The sequence below is a fragment of the Sabethes cyaneus genome, chromosome 1 (genome assembly GCF_943734655.1).
Source record: "Sabethes cyaneus chromosome 1, idSabCyanKW18_F2, whole genome shotgun sequence".
In the NCBI taxonomy this organism is placed as follows: Eukaryota; Metazoa; Arthropoda; class Insecta; order Diptera; family Culicidae; genus Sabethes; species Sabethes cyaneus.
In genome coordinates, this window is record NC_071353.1 from 36439467 (window position 1) to 36460522 (window position 21056).

The 21056-nt window shown below is 39.4% G+C and overlaps 1 protein-coding gene across 1 annotated transcript; it reads right to left on the minus strand.

Moving 5' to 3' along the window:
* Positions 1-2918: 2918 nt before the first annotated feature.
* On the minus strand, positions 2919-20125 carry LOC128745562 (zinc finger protein 37). The gene is made up of 5 exons (XM_053842636.1): positions 20044-20125; positions 19825-19983; positions 18030-19401; positions 3020-3412; positions 2919-2955 (listed from the first exon to the last, which is right to left on the minus strand). The coding sequence occupies exons 1-5, from the start codon at positions 20123-20125 to the stop codon at positions 2919-2921; spliced, it is 2043 nt and encodes a 680-aa protein (XP_053698611.1).
* Between the last annotated feature and the right edge of the window lie 931 nt (positions 20126-21056).

Genomic DNA, 21056 nt, shown 5'->3' on the forward strand with positions numbered 1-21056 from the left:
GCCCACTTTTTCTGTACTCCTCTCTTCATTTTCATTTTTTCTTTTTTCTTCTTTTTCTATCCCATTTTTGTCTTGTTTTTCATTTTTTGTTCAGCTTATGCTCATTTTCTTTTTTGTTTTCATCATGATAAGTAGGTAGTAAAGCGTTTTTCTGTTTTTTCGATTTTAATTTTCTTCTGTTCACTCTTCTAGTTTTTTGTCTCGTGTTCTCTCTGTTTTTACCCGTTTTCTTTCGACGAAATCCGGCGAAGAATCGGTCATCTGAAGAGCCGTCGGAAAGGACCGACTCCCGGCAGAACTCTACAAAAATGACAAAGAGTGGCTAGCAACGGCACTTCACTGGATAATTTCATGGATTTGGGAGGCGAAGAAACTACCGGAGGAGTGGATGGAAGGTGTGGTTTGTCCCATTTACAAAAGGGCGGTCGGCTAGAACGCTGTAATTACTGCGGCATTACGCTGGTCAACCCCGCCTACAAGGTGCTCTACCAGATGTTGTTGTATCGGCTATCCCCAATAGCAAGAGATTTTGTAGAGCAGTATCAGGCGGGATTTATAGAGACCCCTGTAAGTACCAATCAATTTTTATTTTCCGACAATTGCTCAAGAAATGTCGGGAGTACAACGTGCCCACGCATTATATTTTCTTGGATTTCAGCGCAGCATACGATACAGTTGAACGAACAGCTAGGACAGCTAATGCACGAGTACGGTTTTTCAGACAAACTGACGCGACTGATGTGCTATGTGCGCGTTTCGGGGGCACGGGGCAAGGCAAGGAGATAAACTGTCCTGTACGTTATTTAATATCGTTATTGAAGATGTGATCCACCGAGCGGGCATCGACACGAGGAGCACGATCTTCAGCAAGAGTAGTAATCTACACCAGAGTAATCTACACTAGAGTAATCTACACCAAGCTGAAATTCCTGACTCATCCATCCAGACTAGATCCAGACTCATTTGCTTTCAACGGACAGTGACTATTGACGGCGATGAACTGAAAATGGTTAATGAGTTCGTATATTTGCGATCTCTAGTCACCGCCGACAATAACACGAGTAAGGAGATTCAACGACGCGCTCAAGCTGGAAGTCGAGCCTACTTTTCCCTCACCAAGACGCTTCGATCAAGAAGCATACGCCACCACACAAAGCTTAAGGTATACAGAACGTTAATCAGGCCGGTAGTCCTCTACAGATTTGGGACAGCAACTTTGCTTACGGAAGACATACGTGCACTTGCCGTATTTGAACGTAAAGTGTTGCTGACTATTTTTGGCGGAGTACAAACGGATAGCGGAGTGTGGCGTAGGGGTATGAGTTGCAGGCACTACTTGGCGAGATTCCCATCGTACACCTGGCGACAGTTGGAACACTACGGCAGGCTGGCTGCGTCGCAAGGATGCCGAGCGACTGTGCAGTGAAATCCGTTCTTTTCAAGAGCCTCACCGGCACCAGAAATGGAGGGGTCCAACGTGCTAGATGGCTCGACCAGTTTGAAACCGACTTGCGTGTGTCGAGACGCGCAACGAATTGACGACGAGTGACCCATGACCGAGTATAGTTGGAAGGAATTCTTGGTGCAGCTGTCGGTTGGTAGAAGAAAAAAAAAGAAAAAGAAGAAGAAGAAGAAGAAGAAGAAAAAACTGTAGAGCCAAGGTTTATAAAATAATGACGTTTATTGTAACGTGAGTCATTAGTCTTCGAGAAGCGTACGAAGAAATGTATTAATGAGAAGTTTTAACTTGAAATTGAGCTTAATTTAAGTTTGAAAGTAAATCTCATATTAAGTTTATAACTGGACTTGAAATTAGACTTGAAGCTAGGACTATTTTATGCAATTAATTAATTTACTTATGCAAAAATGGTGGCCGATGAAATTAAAACCCAGGGCTTGTGAGTTACAGAAATTATTTGGTTATCCGTCAAATTTTACACATAAGGTTGAACACGTCGTCAGTGTGCTCCAGTTTGGGACACACCAATATCAATGACACTGATTATATCAACGATATTCAATCGACTGTCTGATGCATAGTAAATCAAAACCATCACAGCAAAAAATAAAAAGAAATCATACTACCTACCTAGATGTGGTCAGTTCTGTTGTTCCTTTTCCTAGGAAAACCATTGGAATAAATGACAGTCGTGTCTCCAGAGCGGTACAATAAAAACAAGTAGGGCAGTCCGTCCGAAGGCCGGAAGTTTTGTTTGTTTTTCAATTTCCCTTCAAAAACACTCGGCTGGCTCGGATTCCCCCTGGTTCAAAGGAATCAATTCGCTCTGCCGTCGTCTGACGACGATTAGGGTAGATTGACTTACCTACCTGTTGACGGTTGCTTCTTCCTTTCGGGTTCAGTTTCGGTTCCCGAGGGGAGAGACATGGCTGTACGAGCAGTAGTAAAACACAAGCTGGTCGTAAACTGATTATCATTATTTGCTACTATAATGTGCTATCAAAAGCCTATTTATTGATGTTATATGATTCGGACTATATCGGGATAGATTGATTTTATTTTCTTGTTTTAACGCTAGACATTCTTTCGGGGATTTGATTTCGATAATAGTCCTAAGGGAAATTTTTTGTAACAATTTGGTAGTAACTGTATACAAAGCTAATTTGTTTATATTTGTTTTGGCCTACAAGGTTGTACAGTAGAGGGTTTAGGAATAGTTTTGGTGCACATGTTCTATAATTCGGGCAGCAGCCGTTGGTGGCAGGCGCGAACTCGTCATTTGGTGGAATGGTGAGTTTGTGGTCACGGTAGACTGGGAGCGTTGTATTCTTTCGGTGGATGAATTACTTATTGCTGTTGGAGTTGACATTGAAGTCAGTGACTCCGCTGAAGCTAGCTGGCTTTGTCCCCATAAATTTGCCGGTGCTGCTAGTCGAGGTACCGGCCGGAGCACGTTCTGTCAGGATTTCTCGCGTCCAAAATGGAATGGTTGAATGCTAGTAAACGAAACCCGATGAAGTTTTAAAATAATTGAATGCTGATAGTAACGAGAACACCAACCTTTTGAGATAGTCCTCGTATTGGTGATGCCGAACATACTGAAAGGCAGAAAGTCGATCCCTCTGCTGTAGATACAGCTCGCTTATCGACTGCCAGCGTCGTTTCTCGAATTCGGAATAGTTTCCGGGGTCCTTCGGAAAGTGACCGCCATAAGCTGCCGAAAAGGGAAAAAGACCTCCAACGGAGTTATTCCCCGCACGAGGGTATGTCCCACCGGATGGCAGCGCTCCGCTTACGGGATGCTGTTGTGATTGACCGCAGAAGAGAGCAGCCGCAGCGGCTGCATTCTGCTGAACCAACGACGCTGCGCACATTATTCCGGGGCCATTCGAACGACCAGAACCATCCGTTGGCGTTTGATGAGATTGGAGGTGTTTCTTAAGGTAACTTTGTCTGTAAGTGCAAAATGTTGAAAATAAAACAGCGGTTAATAATCGTTTACAAAATTTATAATAGAGGTAAATACACTGATAGGCAAAATAAAGTGCCCACCTCATAATTTTTTGATTATCTCTCATTTATTGGATCAAATTAAAGTAAACACACTGCAGTTATTTTTGATATCCTATTTTTTAAATTCATTTCAAGCGTCACTTATAGAATACTAAAAAATTACTTAAAGAGAAAAATTCAATTTATATTCACCAGGTTCTTAAGGTTCTGTGTATCGAGCTCTTCTCAGGCGCGCTCTAGGGCTACAAAATAGTTATTTTTATTGTTAACACCAGTTTTGTCAACCCTGGTATCGAGAATCGTCCGAACTCTGGGCTTTGTTTAGGCCATTCTAACGGCTTGAGTTAACAAGACCAGATAAAAGGTTTGGTGTTCTTGACGGTATACTTCGGATTGTTGTCCTGCTGAAATACAAACTTCTCTTTCAGGCCCGTCTGGATCGGAACCTACAGTTTTTACCGCAAGATGTTCATGTAGGAATCTATCGTCATCATCCCATTGATTTTAACGAGGCTTCTCACTCCATCGTACGAAAAATAGCCCAGATCAATACAATTCCTCCCCCACATTTCGCACTCCTGACGCTCCACGCTCGATCTGCGCCACACGCTACCCAAGCAACCACTAAGCAGTGAATTAAGCTTGAAAACTGCTTTATATTTGCAAGTTACATGCTGCCAGATATAATTCAGCATTATCAATGCATAGCAGCTTTAAATTAGCATTCACAGTGCTGAATTAAAAGCAAGTTGAAGCACTATGAAAAGCCGATTAGATGCTTTCCGATTTTATTTCATCCAAAACTTCATAACTTTTGAACCACTGAACTGATTTTATTGATTTTGGTTTTTAATAAAAGATTGGGTATGAAATGGGGAAGGCAACTAGGAAGAAGCGCCCAACATAGCTCTAGCCATCCCAAGCCCCTACCTAGCGCCTCCACGTGGCCATACCTGGAAATACTTCAATTTGTATAATTGAGTAGCCAAGCTAGGAGGTGCGGGGTCGTGCGGTTTTCAGTTCCTAACCTTACAAATGTAGTTTTAGGCAACCATTAAACCACACGACTTTAATTTCAAGTATTATATGATTTATACTAATTTTTTGGTAAACTAATCTATTTTCAGAGAGCGAAATAAGGCGCTATATCCTTGGCCAATTGCAGCCTGGCTTCTGGTCTAAATGCCATTAGTTCATCCCTGAGGGTCCGGAGTATCACTTAACCCTTATTAGCAAAGATACTCCCAACGACTGTAAATAAATCATTATCTATGTATATGGGAAGCGTTTGGTACGGGAGGTCCACGCTTTCTTCCTTCCCTTGATTTCAAGGAGTTTGATGGAATTAGGTATTTTTTCTAGTTCCACTTGATTCCTTGGAATTCTCTCTGCGGTACATGCTGCGCAGTTGGCCTGGCCGTTGACAAGAAAAATGATTGATTCAAGTAATCGTCATTTTCCAGGATGCCTTCCAGAATTGGCTGCGTTAGTGTGAGATTAGATTAGATTAGATTTGGTTCTTAATAAAAGATACTTCAACCAGCTTTTCAGAAAATATATTCGACTGCAGCTCAAAGCATTTGTAGCAATTAGGGTCATTAAATTAGTTTGTTCCTGTAGTTTCGATAAGTTTAGCAATTAGAGCATGTGCCACTAGAAATTATGGCTAGTTGGCTACGCATACGCAATGCACCTTGCGTACAATTTAGCCGAGTTTTCTCTTTCCTAGAGCCGCTCATTCGCTATTCGCAAAACTCAAATTTCGAAGCACGAAGCGTAGAGTTGCTTGCCATGTTCTTCTTCAAATTAGCCCGAAGAAAGTTCAATAAACTCTGGGAAATGAAATGGTTAGATGCATAAAACCAAAGGGAAAAAGAGAGATTTGTTCGCGTTTGAATTGGTCGCAGAAGTTCGTTACAAAATTCCGCTTTCAAATTTAAAACCTCGTTCCTATCTGAGGGTATTTCAAATCTCGCTTCGATCATTTCTATCCGATCAGTGGAGCAAGTCAGAGTGTGTGATTTTTTGTTCCGCGAATTGAAACGAGGTTTGTGCTAAGAGTGAGAATGTCTTTAGGTTAGTTAAATTAATTAAGTATCCTTCGTTAGGCAGGATAGCGCAGTCAGGAGTAAAATCAGTGGAGGCTTTGCAAGCAAGTGTGGAGAATACAAAAGGTAAATAGTGCGAATTTAAAAATTGGCTCTTGGCTTTGGCTCACCGCGTCGAACAGCCGTTCGACGGCTTTTTGTGTTCAATTTTTTAAAATTTTCAAGCGCTCGGCGAAAGCTAACAACCACACCGCCGCAAAGCTCATCTACCCTCCTGCCGCACACTCTTCGACCCACTTTCGGCTAGAATCGGGGATTCTGGCACCGCTAAACCGCCGCCGATTGGATTAATCGGCCCGTGCAGCACATAAAAACCGCTGGTTGGACTAGCCGGCATATGCTGAGGTAGACGCCATTTTGTTTTGGAGCCAGCATAGTGCAGTCCAGCACATAAACCGCCTTTGGCGGTGATTCACTGTAGCTGCGGTACCCGGATTGCAGCATCGCCGTGGAGTAGTGGGAATCTCCGCTAAACCAGTGAGTACGCTATAAAATCCCTGCGCAGGGTGATGCGCTAAAGCGCTACAGTGAGCCAACACATACCATCGTAGTAAACTAAAGCTCGCGAGCCTAGCCAATACGCTGAAGAATTTTTAGAGCAGCAGGCCGTGCTAAAAGTATAGATGTAGGCGCATTAGAATTCTCCACCCACGCAATTATGGTGCCGTAAGAAATATTAGAGTAGTTCAACAAAAATCCTAGGTATAGAAAGCATGTTAGACGTAGAATAAAAATTGTAAAATTCGTAGATTTTGTTTCGTTAATTCTATTAATGGAGTGATGTTTGATGCGGTTTAAATAGTCTAAAGGTGTCTCACGTCTCGCGTTCGTCTTAGTTTGTTTGATTTTGGTGATTTAGTACTCCAGGTTGGACTGCCTGGGAAAACAGTCCCCGCACTCGGACTTTCGAAGCTGGTCAGTGATCTGTTCGTACAGAGTTTTGGGCCGGTGATGAGAAAAACGAGTCGGTTTCTGATAGTAGGGATTTTTAGTGAACTTCTGAGATTTTAGAGACATTATCGTTCGTAGACTGAGTACCTTTGGCGGATTGCGTCTGCTGTTTTGTTTTCCCCCCCTTTGAGTTTATTTAACTGACCCGCCCTGAGGCGGAGTTTCTGGCCGGGCAAGCCTGAACGTGGCAAGTGACCCTCTCACGAGGTGGCGCTTAAGTCACTTGCTTCAGAGATTTGGGGAGCGAATAGCGGACTGAATAGGTGGCCGTATTACGGCAGGCTACACATTCTGAACTACAAAAACTAGGAACAAACACACCAAATTTGAACGAAATCGGAGCTCTTTCATAGTTACTCCTTTTCCTATCAATACATTCTCAGATTTCATACAAGTTGTAGTGTAAAACAAGGCAATACATTCCCTTACACGACATTTTTGTGAAAAGCTTAATCGTCGTTCGATCTTCTGACTTTTTCAACCTGTCCAACAAGTGTGCCTTCTTGAAAATCTCTGGAAAAAGTTTCGAATTGGCATGTGGCTCAAAAACCTTGAGTAAAATTGGGAAAAACAGACTTCTTGATTATGTTGTATTGAAATAAAATTGTTCACATACCTTTATCCTAGTATTCTTCTTCTTGTTCTTACCATAGAATCTCTAATTAGAGAGAGTTTGTACATGGTTCTTTCAAAACTATTAGAAAATAGGGGTGAATGGGGCAAAATGGGCTACTTCCCGTCATTTCCGCACGTTGAGACCATCACCAATCGATTTCTCGTGATTTTTTACATAAGAAAAGTTACTTTTTACCACTTAAAAACAGCGGCAACAAACAGTTCTGTTCAGTTTTTCAATCGATTTTGCCCACTGTGCGCTGGGAGGAAATGGGTTAAACAGCTCAAATTTGGATTCGTCCGGCCAGAGAACCATTTCCACGACTATAAGGGCTTATCAGTATGCTCAGTATCAGTATGCGCGCTTCCGGGCAACTTTACCATTCATCTTCTGTGCTACAAGACAGGCGAGGAACAGTTTCTGGACGATATTGGTGTCCGAATGTGATCACGTGCACAAATGCACTACACTCTCAAATGATTCTACCTGTTAATAAAATTTGGTTGAAACTACTCAAAATGCCCTTAAAGTGGACAAACGCAAAATTTGGGTAAAAAATTCAAGCAATTTTGGCTACTTGCTACCGATTGCCGTGTACCCCCACTGGAATGATTTTCTTTAATATGAACATTTTTAATCTGTACCCCGGTAAAAAATGCACAAGCGTCGGTTAACGCTTGATGGCAATTAACAGTTAACTTGACCGAACAAATTGAAAGAAGGAAAAAAAACTTAATACGTTTCCTTTTGTTCAGCAGTTTCGGTAACGTAGATCATGTGCAACCGCTCTCCAGCACCTAAAATACACCATTTTAGTTGAAATTGGCGTTCCAATTTACTCCTGCAATCCGGACATTCATAATTCGCGTATATTTGAAACGTTTCTTTCGCGTATGTGAAAATGAATAAAGTTACCAAACATTCAGATTAAAAATGAATTCGCCTGATCTGAGCGAGGTGTTTTCATATTAGCGGTGGTTGAGTGTATTGAATTATTCTTTGCGACAAATAACCCACTTTTAAGTTCCTACTTCCAATTTTTCAGTTGAAAAACTACTCAAAATCTGATTTTGTACACTAGAAGGGTATTTTGAATAGTTTTAACCAAGTTTTAGCTAAATCCACCCAGTTTGCTCATTTAAGAGTGTAGATTGAGCCCTACACTCTACCACAAAAATACCTAAGGCTACGTAAAAAATAACGAACAAATAGGTAAAGTTGAATGTATACATCGTTTGGTTGAATTTTACTTAAACATTTGGTTAAAAACATCGCAAAATCTAAGTAAACCAACAATACGTAATTTTACGTAAAAATTTCTTCGCGACTGTTGATATTGATATTATTGATTCTATGCAATCAATTTACCGAATAGTGACTTTCACGCTGGTACTCAAAAGTAGGTAATTCGTTTTTACCTAAAATTAATTTCCCGCACGGAAGTCCGATTTGAATCAAAAGTAAGCATATTTGGGTTTAATTATTTTCCTGTGTATGTTTCAAAACATGTCAAAACTCAAAATATGCGAATTATCGAAACATACACAATCGAGGGGCTTACGATAGAAACTTTTCGAAAATATATCGATTTTTGAGTAAGAGCTTTTTGTTTTTGTAACGAATTCTACATAGATGGCTACCCAAGTAATATTTTGGGATTTATTACACTCTTATGGTGGCATTTAAAACCAAAATTAGCCATGAAGACCGCCATAAGAATACAATAAAACTTACATTGTTGCTAGCGTATGGGAACTAATTTTATACTAATCTATCGGTTATAGTAAGCAGAGGAGAGTTCTGGCAGCACGGTTCAGAATTGTTGTTTTTATTTTATCGCTCCGTTGCTTTCGAAATTTTCAGTGTTAAAACTCAATATTTATTTCTGCGGTTTGCGCGAGTGTGTTGTTTAGTGCTGATGGCTTCCTAATCCCGCTGATTTACAAAGGATAAGCACGGATAAGTATATTTTCAAACTTAAAGTAGTTTCCGATGACATGTCATAGAAACCCCATAAAAAATAATTCGAGATGCCAATTGTTTTCGATGTTCATTGACGAATATGGGGTTCGTTTGACATGTAGTCCCAACGTCACAATAGAAGAGTTGATCGGGCTTATCAATCATGATATTCAACATGTAGTTGATTGGGCGAGAAACAACTCTTTGAAGCTGAATCCTGCTAAAACCAAAGTAATGCTGTTTGGACCAAGGCGCGTAACCATATCGACACTTCCAGGAGTTACAATTGAAGGTTACCAGATTGAGCTAAGTAGTGAGTCCAATAACCTTGGGCTTGTATTTCAAGACAACCTTCAGTGGGATAAAGCGGTTTCTGTACAATATGGCAAAATTTATGCCTGTCTCCGTACACTGAGGGCAACATCGTACTATCTACCCCATCAAAAGATCACCGCAGAGCAGATTTCTGCAATTTAATACATGAAAATTTACTAAATCAATTGTTTTTCATCAAAACCATGCTACAAAACTGTTATTTTGTAGAACTGTAAACCATAAAACCTAAATTTTAATATTCACAAGTTCTTTCAACGCTCGACTCATTACACGGCTTACGGAAATAACAACCCACTGGAAGCTTATTGTAGTCGTTTCAACGAAGTTTCTCATTTATTCGATTTTGACAGTGTTGGGGGGCACGAAATAGGGAAGCCAAATGAGGAGCATCCAATATAGCTCTAGTCATCCCAAGCCCCTACCTAGCGCCTCCACGTGGCCATACCTGGTAATGCTCTATTGAGTAGCCAAGTTAGGAGGTACGATGGAGAGGAAATAAACCGGCTAAAGATAATCGTTGTACTGAATACCGCTAATCTTCCAGCTGCAAACAATAGAACATGTGGACATTATTTCTGACCAATGCATAAAACAAGCTTTTCCAGTTTTAGCTATTAGCGATCTTAGGGGTTTATTTTTAGCGAAGCTAATGGTTTCGCTAACGTACTTCAAATTTAGCGAAAACGCTAACTCACTAATCAGAATTTAGCGTCGCTGATTTAGCGAATTAGCGAAATTGTGCCCAACACTGGATTTTAGTACCGAGAAAAAGTCCAAACTTGTAATCGACCTTCTCGGATTTTTACCAAATTTGGTCAGATTGTTCATTTTGGGTCAAAAAGCGAAAATCCCAAGTTTGGTGCTAATTGGACTCCCCCTTCCTTTATGAGAGCCCTCCCTTTTATAAGCAAAAGCCTTGTTTTCGTCAAATCTGCTGGTTTTCTTTTGCTTATATCTCCTGGAAAATTAATTCTAGAAAGACACTATTTTCACATTTTTAAAGAAAATTGTCCAAGGAATTAGAAAAGAAATAGTATTTTTTACCACCAGTTCTGCCAATTTTTTTTAATTCGATTTGAAAACTAAATTTATGTTTTTCTCTCAATGAGTACAATTTGATCTGAAATATTCCAACTTAATCGTATTCCCCAGATTTTTTACATAAGAATCACACCTTGCCAATCTAGAGATACAGCGTTTTGAAGCAAGCAAAATTTTGCGGCTGAATTTTTTTGAATAGTGTCGTGTTTCAGAAATATTAAATTCAAGTGAATTTCGATGTGAATGTCTATGCTGTAAAACTTCCAAATATTCAGCGGCTTATGCGAAACCAGACAGAAGTGAAAATTATAGTGAAATACCTTCTCCATACTCGAAGTTGCTATCTGCAACTAACACTTTGAGGATCTGTTCCCGATATTTCTCGAAGAATGTGCCGTTGTGAACGTTGTGAACAGAAGAATTGAATACCGGTCAATATTATCCACTGAATCGAGATTCGTCGTTTTGTCGATAGTATTCCGGAAATATTTAAGGACATGGCCGATTCAACTGACATCGATTGCCAATATAACCTGAGCACCAGATTTGAAATCGGGTGAGGACGTTCCTTATATTTATATACTCTACTGTAAAATCAAAGGGTAATGTATGGCAAGTTTGGAGTCTTCTATTTTCCCGGAGGGGAGAGTTTTCGATTCTTCAGACATCTTGTTTTGAAGATTCTTGAATCAATTATTCTACGACAATTTTTATGTGATGGTGACGGCGAATTTTGTACAGTAACATCAAGTTATTTCCACAGATATTGTTAAATTATTTTTTATATATTCCAAAATACTTAATTATCTACTTTTGGGTTGCTGGTGTATTTTATATATTTTCAGTGAGCGAAACAAGGCGCTATTACCTTGGCCAATAGCAGCCGGGCTTTTGGTCTAAATGCCATAAGTTCATCCCCGAGGGTCCGGAATATCAGTTAACCTTTATTAACAAAGATACTCCCAACGAAACAAATTTATAGTTAATCAGAAACAGTCGGTACGAGACATCCCCGTTTCTTCTTTCCCTGTTGATTTTGAAACGCATCTATGTATGAATAACTTATTCACACAAGATTTATTTCGTATAATCGTCTTTGCGGCAATACTTCACAGTTAGCCTGGCCGATTAAACATATTGCAAATGTTATTCTTATCTCTGTTCTGTTATCTCTGATATTTAGCAAATGTTAATACAGACAAGAAAATGATTTGAAATATTTCTATGATTAGGAATAATTAAAATTATTTCCAGGAATCCTTTATTGTGGCTGTGTTGGTATTAATAAGAAATAAGAAGTAGTGAGTCTCTATGCAATGTATCAATATTTTGCCCTATTGTGAAAGCATGTACACAATATATTTAGTGAAAATTTTCTTAACAGTGTTGCCCTTTAATGAGGTCAGGAATTCAATTAATTTTTAATAACGGTAGTTTTTACAAACGACGGAGGAGACGGCAGAAGAATGCAACGAAATTAAAACGTGAAGGGAAAAAACCAGAAAATTAGGTTAGAGAGGATCATTGAAGTAACGCTTATTAAAACGTGTACCTTTCTACCCAAGCGAAGGGAAGCGCTGATCGAACCAAGCTAGAAGTTATCAAAAATTAAACATTTGCGGAAAAATGTAAGCTGTCAAAGTTGCCAAACATCTATACCAATATTGTCAAATCACGCAGATTCTATGTTGATAAATCATAAATCGCACCTTTACCACAGAGAACAGACATTCATCTTAATCTCGTGGGGTGTGTAAAAACCAAACCGCCATCTTGAAAGCATGTGATAATGCTCCCGTTGTGTGGCGCTCGCATCGCTGACAAGGCGGGCTTTGATTTGCTACCAAAACATTACAACCAACTACGTTGCTACAGTAACTGCAGCAACCAAGCTTTTGGATAAACAAAAACTATCAGCAATCGTATTGGAATTTGTTAGGAGACAACAGCATTAAAGCAGAAAGCTTAATATATTGATAATTTGTAAGATCTAAGCCATATGCATATCTTATGATAGGGAATTGCTCTATTGTGCTGGCAATGCATACGTGCACGTAGTTTTAATTGGCTCCATGGTATCGTGGTTCGGTGGCAACTAGTTCGCTTGTCAATCAGAGTTACACCGATTCTGAACGACAACCTCAATCTTTTCTGGCCGGTTTAAGAATTTTTCTGTTCGGTTCTAACGGTTGCCACCACCGGCAGTTTCAGCTTACGATTCTGTGTAGTACTATGTAAGCCTGATGATTTTAGCTTTTGCTTTTAGCTTTTGAACTTTTGCGGACGGTTAATTATTGCTGACCTATTGGAACTTATCACCAATAGAGGCTCACACCTGATAACAAAAGAACGGAACAGTTCTCTTTTTAATTTTTGACTGCACAGAAAACCTATCAGTCCGACGTTCCGAATTACATATGACAATCGTACCATACCATACGATGAACACGGTTATTCCTGGCATTTTGACGAATGAAAATGTATAAAGATAAAGGCAGAATAATAAATATTGTCCTACCTTTCACCAAACACTTTACTATACAAAAATCGTCGACAAATAGGTGCATGCATGTAAATACATTTTCACATATTTTACTGATACATCGCGTGTTCGAAAAATGTTTACAATCAATAAACAAACATGCATACGTTGTTACAGCAACTGGCAGTGGAGTTGCCAGCTATTGAAATATGAAGAACATAGCAAGAAACTATATTGAATATGGCAACATGATCGAAGAGCAAGTGGTGCACCCTGAGATAGATGTCGCTAGTGTATTATTAAAAGTTTTACACACCATTTGAATGAAATTTTATATGAACATAAATGTCTGTTCTCTGTGCCTTTACCCCTATCGCACGTTTGATCCTAGTTGAACAAACCCAAGCAACACTTGCAACATCTTCCATGTTACTATTTAAAGTTCTTTAAATTGCAGAAAACTTCACTGGTTATAGTATTGAAATACAAAACAAATGAGCAACTTTATGTTTTTAAAACGTTGGATTCGAGTTATCCAATACTTATCCCGGGTGCCACCAATATATTAGTGTATATCTAGTAACATGAAACATCATCGCAACATCGTGTTATTATAACGCCATTGATAAACAATAATGTAACATGACAAAAGCTAAAACTTCTTTTCGCATTAAGGATATTAATGTAAATACTTTTTGTCTTGGAGACCAGAGAGCAAATTTGTTTTCCGCTAAATACAATGCGCGATTACGAAGTTGCTGATAATTGTTTGGTTTTTGTGTGAAAAAAAAACGTGAAGGAAGTACTTTTGTTTTGGTTTCCACAGAAGTTTTGACAATGCGGCATAGGATTTCGTGTCAGTGAGTAATTCTCGTTGAAACGGGGCCGCTACTGACACGAGGTCTGCAAACTTTTGCACTTAATTGGTTGAAAACGGTTAAAAAATGAGAATTACATTTTTAATACCTCGAAATAGTGGACCCCTCATTCACCAAGAGGCCTAACAGTTGCAAAAAAAGTTGAATTTTCAGCAAACCTTGAGATATCATGTGAAATTTCATAAATTTGCAATGAAACAACTAACAACTTGCCCGGTTCTGTAAAGAAGTAGAATAGGGCTTTCAAATGGAATAAAAAAATTTTTGGCGGCCATCTTGGATTTGGTCGCCATATTGGATTTTATCAATAAATCGCTGTTTTAGCCATGATTCTCCCAACCGATTTCAACCATCGGAAGGCTGAGAAAAAATGCTTCAAAAAACAGTCATCAAATTAGATATGCAATGGCATTAACTAAATAAAACAATTAGTTTTCTGTAGCAAGATATACCATTATATGAGAATTCTCAGCATTCCAATGGTAGTCTTAAAACGAATTTAAATTTACTGGCGTATATTGATTGTTTTTTCATCTCTTTTGTTACCTTTTTGCATTTTTATAATCGCCTTTTGTTGTCTGTTCTTCATCTTTTGTTGTCTTTTTGTCACTTTTTTACTATTCTTCGTCATCCCGTTTGTTGTTAATACTACAAAAATGTTATCTTTTCATTTTTTTTTTCATAGCATGTTTCGCCGGCTTTTTCATGCTTTTTAAACTTTTTTGGATGTGTAGGGGAGATAGGGTATTGTCGTTATCGTCGGGCCACTGTTATGGTCGGGCCATCACGATTTTACAGTTTTAGTAACTCATGATATCTATTATACAATCATTGTAAAACTTCTTACTGTGATAGCTAACTTTTCACAATATTGTGAGTTTCATTCGTGTATTCAAAACACCCGTACTGAATTCAGTGACTAAATCTTCAAAAAAAAAAGTTTTCCACGCGCAATGAACTTTTCTTCAGGAAATAATTCATGAAATGCAATTATCGAGATAAATATTGAAAATGTTGTATGAAGTGTGTTGTGCTGCACACGTAGACTATATAAAAATCCGCTCCAGTAAGGTGTTTGGGAAGGCTAAGGTGAAATACTAGAAAAGCGCTATTTGTACAGGCCGGGTCACTTGAGTAGTCATGGTTGGGCCACCATAATTTTAAGCGCAGAAGCGCAATAATCGCTAGAGAATGTCAGTCACGTAAAATGTGATGAAATGAAGCAAAATTAATACGATAAATACTTTGTTGTTATTTCATTGTAGTTGTACAATTCGGAAAAGGCAATTGTAGCAATACTGATTTTACAAGATCGCCAAAATTTCGCAAGAATGCAATTAACAATAGGGTATTTGTGCCTATATGAGCCGTTGTTCACGGAATTCATTCTTTTCATGCCTCTATATAGAATTTCAATACGTATGTCTTAGATTTTCTGCGGTGACCCAAGCTGTACAACATGGCCCGACTATGACAACATTTTTTGTCTCACGTAAATGCCTATAACTTTTTTATTTTTCAAGCAATCAGTTCAAAACTTTCCGGAAATATACCTTATTCTTAGACCTTTGCAACGATGTATTTAGATTTCCAAAATTACTTTTGAAACGAAAGTTATGGGCGAATTCCAAAACGTGGCCCAACCACGACGACACTCCCCTACATTAGCCTTCGCCCCCTCTCCAATCTTTCGCCCCTCCGGGTAAAGGTTGCTTTTATTATACATCTCAACCTTTAGGCATTGTAAAAATGTATATCTCCTTTCATAACATCAAATCTATTTTCATTTTACATCAATTGCATAGAATTTTGTAATTTACTTATGTTGAAATTTTATGTCGCCACTATTTTCACACTAAACAACACTATTTTCTTCGGATGTAGAAAACTGAGCTTATTTTGAAATGCTGGGAAATAGTATAAATCAATGCCATTTATGATACGTTTTATCTGTGATACTTTTTGAAATAGCACAAAAAACATTTTGAAGTACATTAGCGCGTAATAATTTTGAATTTCAGAGAGAAATTTTAGAGAGAGAAATAGCACACCAAAAATTCGATGTTTTAGTCATTCGTCCCCGTGTTCAAATCATAGTAAAACATTAGTGGCTGCCTATAAATTAGTTGGATTTTATATTTTGTCGCGTATATTATATGTTAGTAATGCAAATGCAAGTTAATATGCAAAATAACTAAATTTCGAGCGAGTGATAATTTCACAAAATCATATAGGTTATTCCAATGCAAATGACCCAGGAAATATCCAACCTGATGCTGTGATAACGACAAGCCCTGGAAATGTATGGAAGCACTAATTCAATTGCGGTGCAAAAATCGAATAATATCGGAAAAAAGCATTCATATTAAGATCCAGAAATCCTCAAAAAAATTAAATTTGAATATTTCTCGATGAAAACGGCTTATAACGCGTCTTTCCGCTTGGGGGCGAAAATTAGAACCAAAATTGAATATAGGGGGGCGCAGATTAAATCATTTCTGAAGATTTTAAATGCCCAATTGCAATAATCAAAAGTAACCGATAAATGATAAAAATCATAAATTCTTATAGAGAAAACGATGATTGACCATAATTGGTAACATAAATTTGAAAAAATCCAATCTAAGCTAGCTAAACTCTCATAGTTAATTGGAAATTAGGTTCTAGGGGGCGAAATATAATACATTTACCCTATTTCTTTTTTTTCAGTCATTGCTTTGGCATCTTTTTATCATATTTTCAAATTATTTTCGCCGTATTTTGTCGTCTTTTCGTCGAGCTCGGATATTCGTCATCGTTACGCAGTCTTTTCGCCGTCTCATCGTTGCTTTTCTTCGTAGTTTAGTTATCTTTTCATCACCTTATGTTGTGTTTTTTGAGGAATGTAACGTTCAACAGTTTTAATAAGAGTTTTGCTTATCAGTACAAATAGAATAATGATTTTGGCTACTTGTTCATAAAGAACAACCTTATTCGCTTGACAGTGGTAAGTTATGTCGCCCTACAGAATTCATGATGGGAATATCATACCAACAATGCATAAAATGGTAAAGAGAAAGTTAGGGTGATTTATATATTTTTGACAGGCGTTACGCGTACCCTATTTTGGACTTTTACGGCAAAATCAAATGGAAAATGTCCAAAATAGAGTAGGCGTAACGCTTGTCCAAAATAGATAAATCACCCTATATCTGCGGCCAAAGTGAAAAATGTAAGTTCGTATTGGTAGCAATAACATACCCATAATCTACCCTTTTGAATTGGGCAGCATAATCTATTATTTTGAATTCACTATTCATTAGACTATTAGAGGAAACCCTGTTTACCATTCTGTTCGTTTCTTTCTCCAAGAAGAACTCTACAAGTTACTTTTATATCGTTTCTTTAAGTTTTTCTTAAGTTTATGAAAATTCGTAGTTACTAGCACTGGATCTGTAGGTCTGTAGATAATTCCTAATTCCGTAGAATTACGAATAAATCCGAAGATTTGATAATGAGAGGGCTGAGAATAAATCCATGCTAAAGTCACTTTGACATCGAATGGTCAGAACTTACTAAGGTTCCACGACCAGTCGCTTGTTGAAGTTGACTCGGTAACCTAGCGAGTCTCCCATTGCTGCTGTTTTTCTTATTTTCCTTATATATTGAACATTTGTAACCATTTGCAACTGCACTCTCATGAAATTCATCACCTCATTGATTTAAATGGTTGAAACATTTGACAATTCTCATTTGTTTAGTTTTAGAAGCAAAGTTGCTATAATTGATGTACCGTTAAATCATGCTACTGTCCCATTCTTTCCAAATATTTTAATCACTGGTGTTAGGGCATAGCGACTTTCTTCTATATTGTATCAATACATTAACAAGCTGGGTCTACTGCAAAAGTTTGTTGTTCCATTTTCTACCAAGATCTTGGCACACATATGCCGCTACCACTATTTTGACGGAATACTATGCTGAAGATCATATTATATCGTCAACATTACCCAAAGCGAAACACACAAAATACCATAGAAAAAGCAGCTTCGTTTCGGAAACGACATTAAGTTCGGTTCTGAGGATAGAGTTGCAAGCTTTCTGTATTAGCACTGGGGCAGTGGGGTGTTCGGTTTGTCCCATAACATGCAAAATGTAGTAACGTATCCGAAACCGTATTAAAGTTACACAAATAGAACCGTACCTTCTAAAACTTTTTCCACACTGACTGCACCGGAAGACATCCTCCGCAGCATGGGAACCGTCGGCGGTTCCGCGTTCCATACCGGCAATATCCACGATTTCGACACACTCATCGTCTTTCTTTTCCGCACTGTCCGAAACTACTGTCCCACCACCTCTTCTTTTACCCTCCCGACACTCGCCCGCACTACTGGACTGTCCCGGGCCACCGGCCCCATTTCGCGGTTTATGCCAGCGCTTGTGCGAGGCAAGATTGGCCGGACAGTTAAACACTTTATCACACTCGGAGCACCGGTACTCGATGTGTACGATCCGCGAACAGCGATGCTGGGCCAAACCAAAGGCATCATCGTACAGCGCTCGGCACAGTTGACACAGATATGAGCCAATCTTATTTTCAATTTTGGACAGAATTTCCTTTGCTTCGTCGGTTATCTCCACTACATTGAACGCCGGATCGATGTCTCCCTTGCGAACGACTAGCTCTTCGCCATCCTGTAGCTTCCGAATGATAGTTCCCGATACGGGACTACTGTTGTCTTCATCTACCAATTGTTTACGAGTTTTGATACGCCGTCGGTCAGATTTTGGACGCTGAGAACACTGTTTCGGAGTACGTTCTTTCGCATGATGATGATCATATCCGACGAAACTTCGTTCGAACAGTCTAGCAAACCCTTCGATAGCTTGCAGGTGTAGCTTCTCGTTCTCAAAATATCGCTGCCCATCTATCAGTACAGCTTCACTGTTTTCCTTTTCACTGTCAACAATGTTGATCGACTGCTGACTGTCGTCATCGTCTACGTCTTCTGCTTCGCAATTCCCGTCTTCATCGGGGTCCAGAGACTCGACATCGATGTTAGACGGCGAACGGCGAAAGTCTTCTCCAGATGAGTCCTCCTGACCAGTGATGTCGATCAATTCATCGACTGATGTTTGCTGTGAAGCACTCGTTGCCGAAACTGTCGCCGGGGTTGTAGTTATTGGTTGCAGCGATTTGAAAGGTGGTAACCGGGCAGAATCGTCGAAATAACGGAAGCGGGAACTGCTAGCTAGTGTTGTGTTTGCATAATACTTTTTATCGTCGATGCAAACGGTATCCGAGAATTGGTTCGTAGGCCGAAAATTAGTGCTGTTAACAAGTTTTAGTCTCCATTCATCCTCATCGAATACTTTCGTTCGCTTTCGTGGTGGTGACGGAGTTGTCGGAGGAGTCATTGGTACATTCCCTTGGCGAAGCGACAGATCCAGAGGTACAATTCCGACGGGTAATCCGATAGAGTTTTGATCGTAAAAAAACTGCGCTGGTGGTTGATTTTGTTCCGCGTGTTGCTGCTGCTGGTGTGAATTGTACGGGAGCATTATTTGGCTATCTGGGACAAGTATCGAACAACTCATTCTTCTGAATCAGAACATCACTTTTTTTTTTACTTGTTTCACTTTTGAAGTTGAAATCTTTCCACGTTTGCTATTCGTCGTGGTTCGGTAACGACTGGACAGCTTCTGTTCAATACCAGCAATTGAATCCTATTTGCAAGGAACATTCATGGATTCCATCGGCAACCAATGAGTCCTTTCGATGGATGGAACGGTTCACTGCGCAGGATCGTTACCGCCTACAGCCATCAGGTGTGGAATGGTGTACGCGAGAATGCTTGCTTGCTCTCTTTTTCGTCTTCTGTATGATAACGGAAGCAACAAGTGACATTGCATCACTCGCGTTCGATGCGGAGGGTTTTAGAATCCGCAGGAACGTTGTGAATAGCTTCAGGAAAAAAATTGTGTGATTCTCTCACACTCCCGTTGGTTGCTTGCTCCGAATTCAGCTCCAGTCACTACCGACTGCTGGCGTGCAGTTTTCTTGTGAAGGACTTTCCCGCAAGTCACGCCTTCTTTTACATTGTTCATACGGCCTCCAGTTTTCACAACTTTGTTTTTCCGTTCTGCAGGACGAACTGAAATCGCAACAGTCCCAGAGTAAATTATTGCAAAATCCGATGTAATGCGTCTCCTACCTGTCGCCTTCGGTGACCCTTTGCGGAAGCTGCCATCATCCGTGGTGCTGTATGTTGTGTTAGATGTGCCATGCATACACATGACAAGCGTTAGAAGAGTGAAAATTTCATGTGTGTAAAAGTGTTTTCCAGTTCCGTGTCCGGAAAGGTGCGGAATGCTTTCGGAGATAAAATGTCTGGCTGGCGCCGTCCGTAGGTGCGCGCTTGTGGGTTGGACTAGATGCCGCTTTAGGAATGTCATTTCACTTGACACAAGTGAAAATTGGAACAAGCATACGGGCAGAGCGGGAGAGGTTCTTTTTCCAGTGCATCAAATTGCACTGTCATTGTTGTGATGAGTTCTAGATATATAGCTTGAGAAAATAATAACCATTTAACATTTTTTGAGTTATATTTAGGGATAATAACTGAAAAATAAATAGAAACTACATTATTACTTTCAAAATATTTATCCGAAATTAGGTATAGTTAATTACTTGCTTACTTAATTGGTCTGGCGTCTTCTGAGATAATTTTTGCGTCAAATACGGTTAATGACCGCTTATCCCCAATCCCACGGGCACTCGCCAAATTTTTCTCAATCTGTTCTTGCCACCTCGTTCCCTGTATCCATCTTCGACTAATTGCAAGCGGATTTGACGCGAACAATAATTATTTGCAGGTTAGTTTCCTGACATTCTAGCGAAAAATCTTGCCCAGCGTATTCGGACAGTAACTTCCACATCGCGTAAAGGGTGTCCAACATCAAATTGCATCACTGTTGATACGCTGTAGAAAATTACCCATTGGGTATTTTCTCTTGAAAATTTGGGTAGAAATAGTTTAGAGTGTATTGTTTACACTGTATTTTTATCACGGTCAGTTTTTCGAAAATTGGAAAAAATGGTGTCACCCGAAAAGTAACGCCGCGAATTTATTTTGCTCAAGCACCTGAAAAATTCTCATCTCTCTCATCATGGATGCTGATAACGTCAAGGCGGACTTCCGGCAGCTTCCGGGGCTACTGTACTTCA

Excerpts from the sequence above, each read along its gene's own strand:
- LOC128745562 (XM_053842636.1), bottom strand. The coding sequence starts at position 20,125 with ATGTGTATGCATGGCACATCTAACACAACATACAGCACCACGGATGAT. Across the intron at positions 19,984-20,043 it reads AGGGTCACCGAAGGCGACAG|TTCGTCCTGCAGAACGGAAA; the intron begins GTAGGAGACGCA and ends TTGCGATTTCAG. Across the intron at positions 3,413-18,029 it reads TGTGGAAAAAGTTTTAGAAG|ACAAAGTTACCTTAAGAAAC; the intron begins GTACGGTTCTAT and ends TTGCACTTACAG.